General features: G+C 49.8%; 1 protein-coding gene across 1 annotated transcript in view; it reads left to right on the forward strand.

Annotated features, from left to right (window-relative positions):
• LOC311526361 (antigen WC1.1-like) overlaps positions 1 to 17973 on the forward strand; it is a gene marked incomplete at its 5' end in the record, with an annotated part of 42011 nt that overhangs the window by 1351 nt on the left and 22687 nt on the right. Inside the window, one exon of the mRNA XM_084639301.1 lies at positions 4151 to 4465. Coding sequence (XP_084495427.1) covers positions 4151 to 4465 — 315 coding nt within the window. The remainder of the gene's footprint in view (positions 1 to 4150; positions 4466 to 17973) is intronic.

The raw sequence follows: 17973 nt of genomic DNA on the forward strand, positions 1-17973 counted from the left end.
GTCCCAGCTCCAGGAAGATTTAACAGCAATGCGGGAGGGGGGAGCAGATCATGAGATACATCAGAATGTGCTGGTGCGTCTTAGGGAGTGAATCTGGCCCAAAGACTCCAAAACTGATCAGCAATAGGATTCAAATTGAATGTGGCACCCAGATATGATTCAAATAATACAGTGATTGGAACCTGCTGGGCTGGTGTTAGCAGCACAAGAATGATCCATGTGTCTGGCAGGGCAGTGAACTGCTCAGCAGTAGCTGGTTCATGGGAACCCGATGTGCTGCTGCGCCAGCCTGAGAAACTGACCCTGACCTTGATAATCAGCAAGATCGGTTTAAATTGTTGTCTTTGAGAAAAACCTGCCCTGATATATATTTCACAGACAGCTCAGTCACTGTGCGTTGAGTAGGGGGCTCGTACCCAGAAAATCCTGAGCAAACCAACCATCTAGCAGGTTACCTGGAGTTTATATTTCAGATTCCCAAGAAGTTCCTATATAATGTGCCGGGATTAGAGCCCATGACACAGCTGTACATGACCGGAAAGCATGGAATTCTGTGGTGACTTCTGCTGATCAGACTGACATTGCAGGGGATGGACAGTTATTACCACATGCGGGATAAATTACTGCACGATTGTGGGATGGTGTCATATAGTGATGCCAAGCACATGTTCAGCTCAGTGTATTTTTGTTGGATTGCTGAGGAAATGTGCATCATCCCCTGAATATTTTTTATTTTCTATGGGAAATTTGACTGCTTCACATGATGCAGACACAGTGACATGGGGAGCATAAAATACTCTCCAGCTATTTGTGGGATAACGTCCTATAGTGATGCCAAGCACATGCTCAGCTCAAAGTATTTTTGTTTGATTGCTGAGGAAATGTGCATCATCTCTTTCATATTTTTTTTATTTTCTATTGGAAATCTGAGTTTACTTCACATGACACAGACACAGTGATGTGGGGGAGTTCACAACAAAGGGGATATCACCATATAGCTACTCTTCCGTTTCCCTCAGTGCCCCAATTCTCCTCCTTGAGCTCTAAGAAGAGGCCAGGTCAATCTTTGCGAGAAGATCGTGTTTCACAATTATTGACCTCTTTACATTGTGCAGGAAAACTAATTTGTAAAATTCAGTGGGGTTCAGGCCAACAAATGAGAATATATCAGGGATGGGTCAAAGCTGCAGGTTTCACTCCCAGACCCAGATCTGAACTTCCCCAATGTTCAGAGTGCTGGGTGGGGTCATTATTCCAAGTTGGGTCACAGAAGTGGAGCCAGCATATGAGAGGTGCAGTTTGTAAAAGTGATTGTTATCCTGAAAGGTGCTGATGGCTGCCATTGGGGAGTCTTCGATCCTAAGACAATCACAGACCTCATGAAAGCCAATGGCAGGGCGAGAACTCTCTTTTAAGCTCAACAGACGGAGCAATCAAGATCCTTTATGTAGTGAAAACAGATGCAGGCAGTGGGGGCTACTGCCAAAGGCACTGGGCACATGGGCAGGGCAGAGCTAAGCCAGGGGTTTCCATTGTTGCCAATGCAGGGGCAGGATACTGGTCTCAGAATGTGTCTGGTGGGGGGAGAAGCCAGTAGGAGTTGTGACCGGGATCTTGGAAGCAGAAAGGAAACAAAGCCAGTTGGAGCTCACTGGAGGGGCAGGCTGGGGGATTTCTGAGCAAGGAAACTGCCGGCTGTTCTTAGTTTCTACTGGGCGCAGGGAAACAGAACTGTGTGTGCACTTAGCTAGAGCAGTGCTGCAGCCTTGGGTCCTGCCACAAGTGAACAACACGGAGTTAACTCCATTGAAAAAAAGCCCCTATTTTTCTCAGTGCAGACCAGGCCCCATGGGTTCCCTGTGGGATTGCACTGAAGTGAGCTGTACCTGATAAAAGCCCCTGTGGATTGCAGTAAAGTGAGTGTTTTGTATTTCCTTGGCATTAAAGGAGCAGGATGGTCTGGCCACGTACTGGTGTGAACTGCACTGTTCTCTGAGCTCCATGGAGGCTCCTTAAACATAGTATCCCCAGCTCAGCCATCCACAGCTGCAACCAGCCTGTTCCAGGGCTCACAGTGGAACTCTGCATGTAGCTGTAACTCCTGGGCATTGTAATGATGCCTGGACTTGCTCCCAGTCTGAGGGACAGTCCTGGCTCTTCACACCCTGTCCTGTGGACCAGTTCTCCCAGCCAATATCCCAGGATTGTGTTGCAGGCAGTGGCCCCTCCTCACATTCCCTGTTACCTGCCTCCCTCCCAGCAGCCAGCTTTGCCTCTCCACAACCCCCAGAAATGCAAACAGCTGTAGAGACAACTGGGGACAGGGGTGGAGCTCAGAGCTACTGGGAGAAATGCCAATGTCAGGGAGTGGGGGCAGAGTCTGCTTCTCATGTGGGGAAGGAGCAGCCTGTATATGCAGGGCCGACAGGCCAGATAGAAAGGGGAGAAGAGAGGGGGGAAGAGCCCAGGGGAGGCGGGTGGGAAGAGACCAGTGGAAGAGGGAAATGTGTGGGGAGGTGGGGAGAGGAAAGTCCTGTGGGGAGCATAAGGCTCTAATGACAAGCTCCACAGAACAAAAATTACGAGGTTATAAAAACCATCCATTCATGTTACTCAGTCTGTCTTTGGACTGCAGAACCCCCCTCTACTCCTCTGCCAGCATGGGGGTGAGAACTGCAGACTGAAAAGTCACCATTTAATGCACCCAGATTGCACAACTCCCCCTGGCTGCTCAGCTGGAGTCTGCGCTTACCCTCCCCTCACCCCTGAGATGGGAACTGCCGTCCATTGCCCAGCACTGCCTTCACTCTGCCTCCTGATTCAGTTCCTCTGACAGAGGAAGCGCTGACTGGGAAATAGCTTGACAGCCACTGAGTTAATTCATGCAGCGTAGTTCACACTCGCACACAGAACTTCTGTTACTGTTTAGAGGTGAGTTACAGATATTGGAGACCTTCACATTGACATCAACCATTCACATCCGCTATAATGTCACCGTAACAGGGCAGGGTTGATTTAGCCATTTGCAAACAGCAACACTTCCCAGGCTTCCCCCACCCCACCCCTGCAACTTCTCTGCCTGAGGCGGGAAAGCACTGCCCCCATTCTAGAGCCCCCTCCCCTTCTCTCCTTTGCTCCTGCCCCTCACACTCCTGATCCCATCCCCTGCCTACTCCAGACTCCATTCCCCTCCCCAATACTCCCTCCTGTACCCCTGCTCCAGAACCCCTCCCCTCCCTCCTGTCTACCAGCACCAGACTCCCCACACTCCATCCCGATTCCTCCATCCTCCCCAATTCTCCCTCATCTCCCCCTGCTCCAGGCCATCTCCCCTCCCTCCCATCCTCTGCTCCACACCCCTCCCCTCCTCACCCTCTTGCTGCACTGCTTCAGAGTCCCTCCCTCCTCTCTTACACATGATCACCCCTCCCAACCCCTACCTCCTTCTTCCTCCCTTTTTAGAACCCCTCTTCTCCCCATGCCTCCTTCTGCCCCCTCTCTGCTCTCTCCCCTCCCCCTCTCTCCCTCCTGCCCAATTCCTCACCCCCTCCTCACTTCTCACTCCTGTCCCCCACTCCAGACCCCTCCTCTTTCCAACTCTCCATGCAGCCCGTTTCTCTAAACCCCCTTCTCCTCCCTCCTGCCCCCTGCTCAGTAACCACTCCAGCCCTATGCTCCCTGCTCCCCCATCCAGACCACCCTGTGCTCCACCTCCACTGCTCCCTCCTGCCCCAATTTCAGATCCCTGTCCCCTCCCTTCCGACTTTCTCTCCTGCCTCCCTGTTACCCCACTGCAGACCATCTCCCCACCATCTCGCTGGCTTCAGCCCCAGTGACAGTGACAGGAGATGGTGCCATTTGGAATAAGGGAAACTCCATGAGTTGGCGCCTTCCATCGTGTTCTCACAAGACAGGTAAAAACTCCCCAAACCACCAGAGTGGGGATAAAATGGGGAGAGCTGCAGCAGTGACAGCCCCGAGTGCGAGACCCTGAGACGTGAGAAGGTGGTGCCATGAGGCAGCTCTGGGCATGTCCCATTCTCCTGGTTCTGGGCATGGATCCCTTCCTGTTGAGCACGGACTCTGCTGTGATAATGGTGAGGAGGGGGCTCCCTGCTGCTCTGACCCTGCTCTGTGTCTGTCTTTGAAGGTGCCGACGAGCTGAGGCTGGCGGATGGAGGCAGCCCCTGTGCCGGGAGAGTGGAGGTTAAACACCAGGAGCGGTGGGGGACAGTGTGTGATGATGGCTGGGACATGACAGATGCTGGGGTTGTCTGTAAGCAGTTGGAATGTGGAGCTGCTGTCAGTGCCCATCGTAATGCTCATTTTGGAGCAGGATCTGGACCAATTTGGCTGGATAACATTGCCTGTCGTAGTACCGAGTCTGCTCTCTGGCATTGCAGGAACAGGGGATGGGGAGTGAATTATTGTGATCACACAGAGGATGCTGGAGTGACCTGTTCAGGTAAGAATCAGCCAACTCTGTCCTGAAAGACAAATCCCCTGAGAGAAAAGGGCTGGAACCCACAACGTGTTGTGTGCCTGTGACCCTAAGGAGAAATGAACAAAAAGCAGAGCAAGTCCTGTAATTATTATTATTACTGAACTGCAATTATTACTGTTCATGTCACTGGGCACCGAGGAGCCCCATGTGTGACTGTGAAGCATTTTCATTATCTCATTTCCAGTTGTTTCAGTGCCACATCGTTCCTTTCCCTTTCCCTTTGAATGGGTCTAAAAATGCAGATAGGAGAGAAAATGGAAAAGGAAAATGTCACGTAGGTTCCTAAGTCACTGAGGCACTTTTGAAAATGTTACACTCATGCTAAAATCCAGACCCAGACACCCAACCACAGAAGTACAGAGGCTGGGGCATTTATGTAGCTCGTTTGCCACCCCCATAGGGTGACCAAGGAAGGGGCAGATTCTCCCAGCTTGGCCAGAATTAGATTTTGCCGAAAGCACTCCCCCCTCTGCTCTGTTACTTCTCACATTTTGGACCAACCAGTAACAGAAAATTTCACAATCTCTGATACCCTGTAGATCGAGAGTAGAATAGAGAGCTCCGCCAAAAATATACCTCAACCCTACACAGCACAGGAATATCATATTATCGCATTTGTTGTAACTGAATAGTTAACATTACAGCTACAGACCCATTATAAATTTTATTTTTAAGTTCTCTCTTCTGAACATTTAGTAGGAATAATATCTTCCCCTGAAATAGCACAATAATAATTGTGAAATGAAATAGCACAGTAATTTTAATTTTGTAAAATTACTCTTGTGTTTCAGCTGGAGCTGCATGTTTGCAGTGGGAATAGAGTTCAGCTTTTTAACAGGGCCCTTGAAGGGCCAAGCTCCTGCATGTTTTGTACCCCTAATCTCTGGCTCCTTGTTTTGAAGGTCAATTTGTCTTAGTCTTTTGGGCAAAGAAACTTAGGTTCTCTCTCCACCAGGTCCTAGTCCATAGTCCTGCATGTCTCAATCCCTGAATAGGGGAGGCCTCCCAGCAGAGAGTCTAAATCCCCTGTCCTGGGCTACTTCCTATTCCTGTTCTTGTTGTTTGGAGCCTGGCCCCTCTAGTTCTATTCGCTGGGTGGCTTGCATCCCATAGCGCCTTCTTGTGGATCTTGGGTGGTATCATGCTGCAGTCTCAGGCTCCTTCAGAGGGAGAAGCTGTAAGTTTGGTGACCCAGTTAGCTTCAGGGACCCAGTTACCTCAGTTTCTGGAGGCTCCTAGGTCTCCTCCACAGTCCCCCTTGGCTGGGGAGACAGTGATTACTCCCTGGTGGCTACCCCAGCTGGCAGGCTAGTGACCCTTCCCCTCAGGTAGGGAGGCGGATAGCTCCTGCCTCTTCGCCAGTCAGCCCTCAACTGAGCCAGGCTCTCTCCTTTTCTCCCCCCAGGCCTGACATTGGCTGCATGTACAGCGGAGTGGAGCTAGCTGGGCCCAAAGGTTCCCTTTAATCCCTGCCGTGCTGGCAGGGTAGTTCCACGGGGGCTTATATAGTCTTTCTCTTGTGGTTGGAAACCACCTTGTCCTCCTGTGTAAAATCCCCTGCACAAGATGGAGTTTGCAGACACCTGGGCAAGTCACATCTATGAATGATTCAGCTTTTTGCAGGCCGACGCCATTGTTTACATGTTAGCTTGAATGTTCCCAGGAAAGCTCAGATGTGGATTGGTGTCTCCCAAAGTCCATTGTCAGTTAAGTGTTTCTTGATTGGGCACTTACTGAGAATAGTCCTTTCTCCAGAAGCCGACCAAATGCTTCACTGAGGCAACTTAGAATCAAATAATTACATAGCCAATATTCATAACTTCGAATACAAAAATGATACACACATTCAGGCAGCATAATCATAACCAGCAAACTACAACCTTCCCCTAGACAATGATCTATTAGGTCACAGTTCATGGCAATAACGTCACAACTGTAATGTGAGTTTGCTTTGTACAGACTGAGTAGAAACAGAATAAAGGACTCAAGATTGGGTGCATTCAGAATTATGCCAGAAATAACCAGTCATCTGTTGACAAACTGCCCTGTGCACTAGATATCACTGAGAACAAACACCTACGGGAGCTGTGATGGTTCTGCACCAAGCGATTTTTGAGAGATGCTGACCTGACAGAACACTAGAAAACTTTCCCAAAAGTGACAGTCGTCTTCTGATATGCAGTGTTGCTGTAGCCGTGTTAGTCCCAGGATATTAGAGAGACAAGGTGGGTGAGGTAATATCTTTTATTGGACCAGTTTCTGTTGGAGAGAGAGAAACTTTTGATGTGACAGAGAAGAGCTGTAAGCTCAGAAGCTTGTCTCTTTCACCAACAGGAGTGGGTCCAATAAAAGCTATTACCTCAGCCATTTTGTCTCTCTCAACCCCTTCTCGTCCAGTTTCACTTTTCATTTCTGGTTGGATTAATACCCTACTTTGCCAAAACATTCTCCTCTCCCAAGGTCCTTGCCTCAGTCAGTGCACGGGCTGGACGGTGACAAGGGAGTGAAGCAGGGATGCACAGTGACAGAGGCTGTTGTCTGTAGGCCCACAGCCTCATTGGTTGCAGCATTGGCGATCCCTCCATTCCAGGATGATCTCTACCACAGATTTACTTCTGGGTCCTTTACTCAGGAGTCCGATCCTGGAATTATAGATCTGCCCACAGTAGGTACAGATGTTTCCTGACAGGTCAGCTGCCTGTTGGGAGAAAGTTCTTTTTCTTTCCTTCCTTCCCTCTCTCTTTTCAACTTCGAGGGCAGGGCACTTCTCCTCAAAGCAGGCCACTGCCTGTTGGAGGATGTGGCATCACTGAGATTGGTTGGTTGCTTGCTCCTCCCAGCTCGTGATGAGTTTTCTTGAGATACGCTTTCAGTGTGTCTTTGTAGGGTTTCCTCTGACTACCACGGGATCTCTGACCATTGGTGAGCTGAGAGTAGAGGGCTTGTTTTGGGAGGAGAGAGTCTGGCATCCGCACACAATGTCCAGCCAAGCGGAGTTGGTGAGTGAGGATCATTGCTTCAATGCTGGTGACATTCGCTTCAATGAGGATGCTGGTGTTAGTGCAGTGATCTTCCCACTTGATGCAAAGGATCTTCCAGAGGCATCGTGGGTGTTACCTCTCCAGACTCTTGAGGTGCTGTCGATAGGTCACCCAGGTTTTGCGTCTATAAAGGAGTATAGGAATAACAATTGTCTCATAGACCTGGATCTTGGTTTCCTCCCGTAGGTCACGGTCTGCGAAAACGCGCCAGAGCAGTTTCCCAAAGGAAGCAGTTGCTCACTGGATCCTGTACTGGATCTCACTGTCCATTTTTGCATTTTGAAAAAGTTGGCTACCGAGGTAACAGAAGTCCTCAACTCTCTCCAAAGTCTGTCCCTCGATGGTGATTTGTGGTGGCTCATGTGCAAGGCCTTAAGCAGGCTGATGGAGCACTTCAGCTTTCTTGATATGGAGTGAGAGTCATAGGCTTCGGTAAGTTTGTGCAAAAAAATCCAGTGTGGACTGAAAGTTATTCTCAGTGTGCGTGACGATGACACAGTCATCAGCGTTTTGAAGATCAGTCATGGACACCCTGAGGACTTTAGACTTTGAGCAGAAATGTCAAAGATTAATGAACAGCCCATCCATTCTGTATTGAATGTCAACTCCAGTGGGGAGGAGGTATTTATCAAGGACCAAAATGACTGCTAAATACATGGAGAACAGGGATGCGGCAATAAAACTTCCTTGTTTAACCACAGTTTTGAGGATGAAAGGATCCATCTCCAGGCCAGAGAACGGTGACAGTCATCTCATCATGAAGAAGCCTTAGGCCCTTAATAGATTTTGGAGGGCAGCCAAATCTGGCCAGGACCTTCCACTGGGCTTCATGATTGACAGAATCAAAGGCCTTTGTCAAATCAATGAGAGCCAGGTACAGGTCCTGATTTTGCTCCCGAGACTTTTCCTGGATTTGGTGAGCAAGGAAGGTCATATTGGTTGTCCAGCAGGATGGTCTGAAACTGCACTGAGATTCCGGCAATATTTCCTCAGCAAGGGGAAGTAATCGGTTTAAGAGGATATGGGCAAGAATTTTCCCTGCTGCAGATAGCAAGTCAATGCCACGATAATTTCCACACTCCAATTTATCTCCTTTCTTAAAGATTGTAACAATGTTGGCATTTCTCAAGTCTTCTGGAATCTTCTCATTACACCAAATTTGAAGAAAAATGAATCTCCCGACAGCATAGCTCTGAGGATCATTGGAGCACACAAGCCCCTTCCTCGCAAGAAGGTGACGGTCTCTGAAGAGGGGCTGCAGCAGTGGCAAGATGTGTAACCAATAAAATTATGCTGAAATTATGCTCCTGGCTGCTGTGACCAGAGTGACACCAGGCACTAGAATGGAGATGAGGGAGACTGTATCCACGTATTGGGCCCAGGCAGTGTGAGGAGGAAGCTACCTGAACTGAATGCAGACCAGGGTGGCAGGGGAAAGTAGATGAGGATAAGGATGCAGGGGGACTATTCTGAGCCTGGAGGCAGCTGGATGGAGAGAAAGTGGGACTGGGAGAGAAAGCAGGAGATGGGGACTGGTTGGGCAAGGAGCCTGGGACTGGGAGGAGGGGGAAAGAGACTAGGACTGGCTAGGCAGGGCAATTAGGACAGTAAGTGGGTGGGGAGAGACTGTGATGTGCTGAGCAAGGAGCTGGGGGAGACTGGGACTGACTGGGGGAGGAGTCTGGGACTGGGAACCAATGGGGAGGAACTGGAGGTGGGTGAGGAAACAAACCAGATGACGAACCAGGGTGTCAGGGGAGTCTAAGACTAACTGGGTGACGAGACTGGAATAAGCAGCCAGAGTGGGCTATGGGAGACTGAGAGCAGACCTCCATGAACATTTAGTGCGTGGCATGCTGGGGTGTAAATCTACCCTGCACTGTCCTGCCATGCATCGAGTGTCCGTGTGGATGGTGTGGCTGAGCACTGGGGCCTTGTCTACACTACAGCTTAAGTTGATGTAAGTTACATCGCTCAGGGGTGTGAAAACAACCCCCCCCCCCAACAATGTAACTTACGTCGACTTAAAGCAGTGTCTGCATCGCACTATGTCAGCCGGAGACGCTCTCCCACCAGCAGAGCTTCTGCCTCTCGATGAGGTGCACTAATTGTGTAGACAGAAGAGCGCTTGCCCATCGATGTAATGTGTCTTCACCAGACGCGTTAAATCATCTCCACTGAGTGTGCAGCAGGCTAGTGCGGGGTAAATTTACACCCCAGTTTGACACAAGCTAAGTGTGTGTAGAGAGAAACCCTGAGACAGGAAGAGGCATCCAAGAAGAGAAACAGGGGCTTGGGGAAGACAGGACAACCCAAGGCAGGGATAAGTGTGAGAAACAGATCAGCTGAGGACCCCAGAGGGGAGGGACAGCACAGAGAATAGGGGGAAACTGGGACAAGGCTGGGGAAGCCAGAGGTGAAGTTCAGGCTTGGCTTGTCCAGGAGCCTGGGCCTGGGGATGAGAAGCTTGAGGAGTGGAGACTGGCACTGGGTAGACAAGAAGAACAGGACTGGGACACAGAGCAAAGGATGGAGAAGAGACAGGACCTATACAGGGACTGCTCGGAGGGGATGGGGCAGAAGGGGTTAGGCTTCGGGGAACAGGGGTAGACGGGTCTGTCACTACCAGAACACACACCTCTCCAGAGCCTGGAATGGAACCAGGATCCCTGAGTTTTGCCATTCCCCTGCTGTCAGCAAATATCTGTCAAACCCTTCAACAAAATTTTCTGATCCCGCTCTAGTGCTGGTCCACAAAGAGGATGACAACCTACTACTACTGTCAGTTACGCCGTTAGCTCAAGTGGCAGTGGTTTCTGTGGTGGATCTAAAGGTTCCAACACTGCTGATGACCCATGTGGGTGTCACAGGGTTGCCATCTTTTTCATGGCTGGTAACCAGATCCTTGAGGCTCTACCCCCTGCCCTACCTCTTCCCCCAAGGCAACGCCCTCTTCCCCCAAGGTCCCGCTCCTGCTCCACCTCTTTCCTCAAGGCCCCGCCCCTTCTCTGCCTCTTCCCCTCAAGGCTCTGCCCTCATCGCTCACTCCCCCTCTCCCCTCGTCACTCGCTGGATCGTCTCAAGCAGCCGGCCTGCAGGTACGAAGCCGCCCTGGCTGAGCAGGGGCTGGCACAGATTAATGACCCGGTTTCCCCCCCCCCCCCGCCTGGAAACCAGATTTTTGGTTCAGGTGTCATTTAGGTCCCTTTTCGACTGGACTTTCCAGTAGAAAACCAGGCACCTGGCAACCCTAAATGACACCTGGACACAGAAGCCAAAAAACGGACTGTCCGGGTAAAACTGAGACGCGTGGCATCCGGAGGGTGGCAACATGATTCTGCATCTTGGAACTTCTGTTTTTTCAGTTTGCTTTTTTAAAAACTTAGGAAATTATGCAGAAAACATTACTTTTAAGGAACGTTAAGTTTGCAAAGTTGAGCTGTAAAAAATAACGAAATGGCAGAATTAAAGTTGACTTTGTAACTTTATTTTGGCCCACTTGTAGATCTGCGTTAAGATACTGTCTTTAATTACAGGATAAGAAGCTATTTTCTCCATGAGACCCCTGCCTCATTCAGTGCACAGCACAGACAGCGTGGGCATAGTTTGGGAGGGTGCAGGGGGGCATTGGCAGAGGAAAGGCATCGGGGGGCACGCGGGGTCGGTGCAGGGAACGGGGGCAGGGGGGGGTGGAGCCACTTCTCCTGAGGCGGAGAGTAGCTGCTCCGGGTTGTCGCTCTGCAGCTGTGCACGGCTGCCTGGCTCCTAGTGCCTGCCCGTTTCCGTAAAGCGGTGAGTGCCTGCAGCCGGGCAGAGGACACTGGGAAAGGGGGAGGGGCACGGGGCAGCGGGCAGGGGAAGGGGGTGGGATGGGAAGAGAAGAGAAGGAGAGAGAGGAATGGGAGCGGGGAGCGGGAGCCCAGCATGTGGCGTCCCCTCGGCAGCAGCAGCCCCAGCAGGGAGGCGGCTGCAACGGCCCTGGGAGGCCCCAGAGCAGCAACATCTCTGCAACAGCCGGTGCTGGAGTGGCCACAGCTCCCAAGCTCAGGTCGCTGCAGCAGACAGCAGCAGCTGGGGCTCACCCATGGAGCCATCCTGCCCCGCCCCCAGCCCTGGCAGCCCAGAGACCACTCCAGGCTGGGGTGGGGGGAGGGAGAGTCAGTGAGCCAAGATAACTGGCTTCAGCATGCACGTGTGTGTGCGTGCGCATGTGTGCGTGCGTGTGCGTGTGTGTGCGTGTGTGTGCGCGTGTGTGTGCGTGTGCATCTGTGTGCGCGCGCGTGTGTGCGTGCATCTGTGTGTGTGTGCGCGTGTGTGCGTGTGCGTCTGTGTGTGTGCGTGTGCATGTGCGTGTGTGCGTGCGTGTGTGCGTGCGTGCATGTGTGCGTGTGTGCATGTGTGTGTGTGCGTGCGTGTGTGTGCATGCATGTGTGTGTGTGTGTGTGTGTGTGCGCGCTCTCTGTCCCCCCCAGATATAGCAGTCAAACTACGCCTGTGCTAGACAGGGCTCTGGATCAGGGTTGGTTGTGGCGTGAAGGAGGCTGGTCTGTGTAGGACCCTGCCTCATGGTCGCAGAAACTGCAGAGTGTGCTGTGTGTGAGGCAGGGGATTGCAGAAGGAGAAAGGAGGGTCTCTTGTTAAGGCAGCTGAATCCTGCCCTGGGGAACGGGATTCTCTCCCTGCCTCTGCCACAGAGATCCTATGTGATGCTTGGCAAGCCTCTGAAACCAAATATTTCACAGGTGGTCATTAATTGTGTGTTCCTCATTTTATGGGTGGCCCCTTGTAACCATGGGGGTCTGGTTGCAAAAGTGCTGAGCATATGCTGCTGTAAACTGAAGTCAGTAGGTCAGGGGTGCGCAAACTACGGCCCATGGATCGGATCCGGCCCCTCAGGGCTTTGGATCCGGCCCGTGGGATTGCCCCCCATAGTGCCACAGGCCCCGCAGAAGCAGCCAGCACCACATCCCTGGGACCCCGGGCGGGGGGTGGGTGGGCAGAGGGCTCTGTGTGTTGCCCTTGCCTCCAGGCACCGCTCCCCGCAGCTCCCATTGGCCAGGAACGGGGAACCGCAGCCAATGGGAGCTTCGGGGGAGGTACCTGGGGGCGTGGCAAGGGCAGCGCACGGAGCCCTGTGCACCCCCTCCCCCAGGGGCCGTGCAGGGATGTGGTTCCGGCCACTTCCCAGAGCGGTGCGGCGTGGGGCCAGGGCAGACAGGCAGGGAGCCTTCCCTGGCCCCGGTGCGTGCCGCTGCCACCCCGGAGCTGCTTTAGGTCAGCGGCGCCAGGCCGGAGCCCGATCCCCTCCTGCACCCCGCCCCCGAACTCCCTGCCTGCACCTCGCACCCCTCCTGCACCCCAACCCCCTTCCCTGAGCCCCCTCATACACCCGCACCCCTCCTCTGCCCCAATCCCTTGCCCTGAGCCCCTTCCTGCACACCGCACCCCCTCCCACACTCCATACTCCCTCCCGCACCCCAACCCCCTGCCCCAGCCCTGCATACAATTTCCCCACCCAGAGGTGGCCCTCGGCCCAAAAAGTTTGCCCACCCCTGCAGTAGGTCTTCTGCTCTGAACATACTAAGTGCTGTATAATGCTAAGGAATCTGAAAAATCAGGACCTGGGTGTCTCAAATTGGGCACCCAAAATCAGTTGACACTTTTGATCATTTTGGCCACAGTGTCTCTGGGCTTCAGTTCCCCCTATGTAAAATAGAGATAACAACACTTCCCTGCCTCCCAGGAGTATTGTGAAGAGAAATTCTTTAATGTTTGTGAAGCACTCAGCTACCATAGGAATGAGCACCATAGAAAAGCCCATGAGGAAATGAACAATTCTATTTTGGGAGTTCAGTTTGGATGATGTGCAGTACATAAGGGCTGGGGCCAAACATTGCACAATGAGTATAAAAAGAACGATTGACCATCCACCCATTCAGTCAGCACCACGTGTCCTGTGCACTGAGTGAGGCAGGGGTCCTGGGGCAAAAATAACATTTGATGGTGTAATTAAAGACTGTATCACAATGGAAATACAAAAGGGACTAATTAAGGTTACAGAGGACAACACGAGCCAAGCATTCTGAATGTTTGAGTGCTTGACTTTACAAATTTAACCTCCTTTTAGAAACATAGCTTTATAGATTTTAAGGGCAGAAGGAAGCATTAGATCATATAGTCTGGCCTCCTGGGTAACAGGCTTCAGAATTTAATCCAGTTACTCCTTAACCGATTTTAAGGAGTAACCAGTTACTCCTTAAAAATCCAATAATTTTTGTTTGGCTAAAGTACATCTTCCAGAAAGGCATCCAATCTTCATCTAAATACTTCAGGAGGTGAATAATCTTCTGCTTCCCTTTTTAGTTTGTTCCAGTGGTTAATTGTCCTCGCTATGGAAAATGTATGGCTTACTTCTAATATGAATTTCTCTGGCTTTAACTTCCAGCCATTTGTTCTTGTTTTGCCTTTCTCCACTAGACTAAGGAGGCCTCTACATACCAGTGTTTTGTCCCTGCGCAAGTACTTCTATACTAAAGTACTTATACAGTATAATCACGTCATCTCTTGGTCTTCTTTGTTAAAAATAAACAGACGGAGCTCCTGGAATCTCTCACTACAAGGCATATTTTCAAGTCCTTAAATCATTTTTGTGGCTCTTCTCTGCACCCTTTCCATTTTTTTTTAATATCCTTCGTAAAATGTGGACAACACACTGGATGCGGTATCGGTCTCACCATACTGTATACAGAGGTAAAACCATGTCCCTGGTCAGAAATTATCCAACAAAATGGAGCTTCACTGGAAAATGCTGGTTTGTTGAACTGGACATTTCCCATGAAAGTGAGTCGGGTGCAAGGATCTTTCTCTAGACCACAGGCAGGGTTGTGGCAGAAACCTGCATGGTTAAGTGCCAGCTGGCTTGGGAGGCTCCAGCCAGCCCTGCCATGCAGACTGCCTTGGGGCCAGGTACCCCAGTCTTCTCAGGTCAGCTGCTCTGGGATAGCTGCACCCTGTAGACTGCCCCAGGACCAGAGACCCTGGTCTTCTATAGTCTGCAGCTCCAGGGAAACACTGCCATGGAGAAGGGAGTCCCAGCTTTCACCAGGGATCAGCTCCCAGCTCCACAGCAGGGAATTTAGAAATCCTGGGTGGGATCCTGATTCCCAAGGTCTGCGGCTCTGAGGCAGCCCTGTTTTGCAGACTGCCCCAGACCGGGGACCCCAGAGCTTTGGTACTCCCAGGCCAGCTGGCTATTTGGGACCCCAGCTGGCCCAGGAGTCTGGAAGCCCAGGGGTCCCCAGCCCAAGGCAGTCTGCATGGTGAGGCTGCCCAAGAGCCACAGATCCTGGGATCCCCAACAGCAGCTGAGAGAAATTGACATTTTTGTTTTTCTCTTAGCACTGGAGGTGAAACTGACAAGAATGTCAGTGTCACTCAGAATCTGCTGGTGTCCCTGGGAGCAAATTTCATGTCAGACACACCATGTGTTGGTCTTTCCAGAACAAATTTGAGGGAATTTCTGGTTCACAGGAAGTTTTGAACTAGCAAAATTTCCTGTGAGCTGGAAATCCTGCGTTTCAGCTAGCTCTTCTCACTGCTCCCCTGTTTAAACCGCCAAGGATCACCTTCGCCTTTTCACAGCATCAGCCTGGAAGCGCTAGTCCCATTGCTTGTCCACTATGACCCTGCCTAGACCATGGGAAATATCTGTATTGTTATGTATATTATGTGTACTTCTGTTTCTTTTATTGCTGTTTTGCCATTTTTTACCAGGTTCAAAGAGTAACTCCTGCTGGAGCTCCCCACATGTCCCAGCAAGGCAGACAATGGCTACAGAGAACCCAGTCACTGGTGCTTAACTGACAATACGGGTGTCAAGGCCTTTGAACTTTTGCCTCTGACCAAGCCGGGCACCCCTCCCCCCCTAGCTTGGGATTGGGGAGGGGCCCTTCAAGTGGGAAAATTAAACAAAGAGCTTGGGAACTATGAAAAGGGGAGCCCTGATGAACAAAGAGGGAGAGGCAGGGTCTGCAGGGAAGGAGATTGAAACCCAGTCCCCACAAGCAGGGGTACCTGGGATAGGTTGGGCCAGCCCAGGTTTTGAGGGAAATGCTGAGGATTAGGTAAGACATATGCCCGTTGGCCTTTAGTTGCCTTAACACTTTTCTCTCTGGTCACTGTGTTCCTATGGATACATAAATAATATCACTCTCCTGGGCCTGGTACTATTCAATACTTTCATTAGTGATTTGGATGATGGAGTAGAGAATAAACTCATAAAATGTGTGGATGACACAAACCTGGGAGGGGTCACAAGCTTTTTAGTGAGAGTATTAGAATTCATAATGACCTTGATACATTGGAGAATTGGTTTGAAATCAGTAAATTAAAATTCAATAAAGACAAGTACAAAGTACTAGACTTAGGAAGGAAAAATGAAATGCAAACAATCGAAAATGGGGAATAACTGACTAGGCAGCACTACTGCAGAAAATGTTCTGGGGTTATGTTGGATCACAGACTGAAATGGGTGATGCTGTTTTGAAAACAGGAAATGTTATTCTGGATTTTATAAACAGAATTGTCACATGTAAGACAGAGGAGGTAATTGTCCTGCTGTACTCAGCACTAGTGAGGCCTCGGCTGGAGCAGTGTGTCCAGTTTTGGGCTTTCTCTCTACAATGGGTAGGTAGGACAAGAAGTAATCCATTTAGATTGCAGCAAGGGAGAGTCAGGTCAGATATTAGGAAAAACTTTCTAACTATAAGGATAGTTAAGTACTGGAACAAGGTACCAAGGGAGGATGTGGAGTCCCCGTTGTGATGTTGCACTCCATATGTTTTATGGAAATATGCTTATGAGTGTGAATATGATGTAACTGGAATATGCTTTATGCAAAAGGTCTCATGTAAGGTATCAAAACAAAAGTTATAACCTACTGAATATATTCCTCCTATTTGTATGTATGTGTCATTCTTGTATCTGAAGCTAGAAATGTGAAGTATGACTCTGAGGTCAGATTGTAATTATGCAAAGTGTGGGCAATTAATGGTGGTTTAGAATCTTGATGGCTCCCATTGACTACGACAATTGGTTGTAGATGGTTTATTTACCTGCAAGCCTTCCTGTGTACGTGTGGGCCAGCCTGTGGGTAATGAACAATGAGGTCTCACAGGACATCCATATTAAATCCATCTTAAATCTGGTACTTTTCCATTTAGAAGGAGGGGTAGGGACAAAAGATTCCTACCTTGTGCCAAAGCTGTAAAAAGAGGTGGAGCAGGACAGACGGGGCTGTCAGTCATGAGAAAGCCCCTGTTTTCCACCTCAGATGTCTGGTGGAACTAATAAGGACTGTACCAGGGGACAGGATTGGGCCCAGACTAGAAAGGAGTCTAGTCTGGGAAAGAAGCTTATTGGAACATCTCTGAGGGTGAGATTTTACCTGTAATCAGTTTCTTAATGTATTAGGCTTAGACTTGCGTGTTTTTTATTTATTTTGCTGGATGACTTACTTTGTTCTGTCTGTTATTACTTGAAACCACTTAAATCCTACCTTTTATTCTTAATAAAATCACTTTTGTTTATTAATAAACCCAGAGTAAGTAATTAATACCTGGGGGAGCAAGCAGCTGTGCATATGTCATAAATATAAAGGGAAGGGTAAACCCCTTTGAAATCCTTCCTGGCCAGGGGAAAGCTCCTCTCACCTGTAAAGGGTTAAGAAGCTAAAGGTAACCTCGCTGGCACCTGACCAAAATGACCAATGAGGAGACAAGATACTTTCAAAAGCTGGGAGGAGGGAGAGAAACAAAGGGTCTGTGTGTCTGTCTATATGCTGGTTTCTGCCGGGGATAGACCAGGAATGGGGTCTTAGAACTTTTAGTAAGTAATCTAGCTAGGTATGTGTTAGATTATGATTTCTTTAAATGGCTGAGAAAAGAATTGTGCTGAATAGAATAACTATTTCTGTCTGTGTATCTTTTTTGTAACTTAAGGTTTTGCCTAGAGGGGTTCTCTATGTTTTTGAATCTAATTACCCTGTAAGATATCTACCATCCTGATTTTACAGGGGGGATTTCTTCATTTCTATTTACTTCTATTTTTATTAAAAGTCTTCGTGTAAGAAACTGAATGCTTTTTCATTGTTCTCAGATCCAAGGGTTTGGGTCTGTGGTCACCTATGCAAATTGGTGAGGCGTTTTATCCAACATTTCCCAGGAAAGGGGGAGTGCAAGTGTTGGGAGGATTGTTCATTGTTCTTAAGATCCAAGGGTCTGGGTCTGTATTCACCTATGCAAATTGGTGAGGCTTTTTACCAAACCTTGTCCAGGAAGTGGGGTACAAGGTTTTGGGAAGTATTTTGGGGGGAAAGACGCGTGCAAACAGCTCTTCCCCAGTAACCAGTATTAGTTTGGTGGTGGTAGC

This window comes from Lepidochelys olivacea (genome assembly GCF_965140295.1).
Source record: "Lepidochelys olivacea isolate rLepOli2 genome assembly, chromosome: 1".
Lineage (NCBI taxonomy): Eukaryota > Metazoa > Chordata > Testudines > Cheloniidae > Lepidochelys > Lepidochelys olivacea.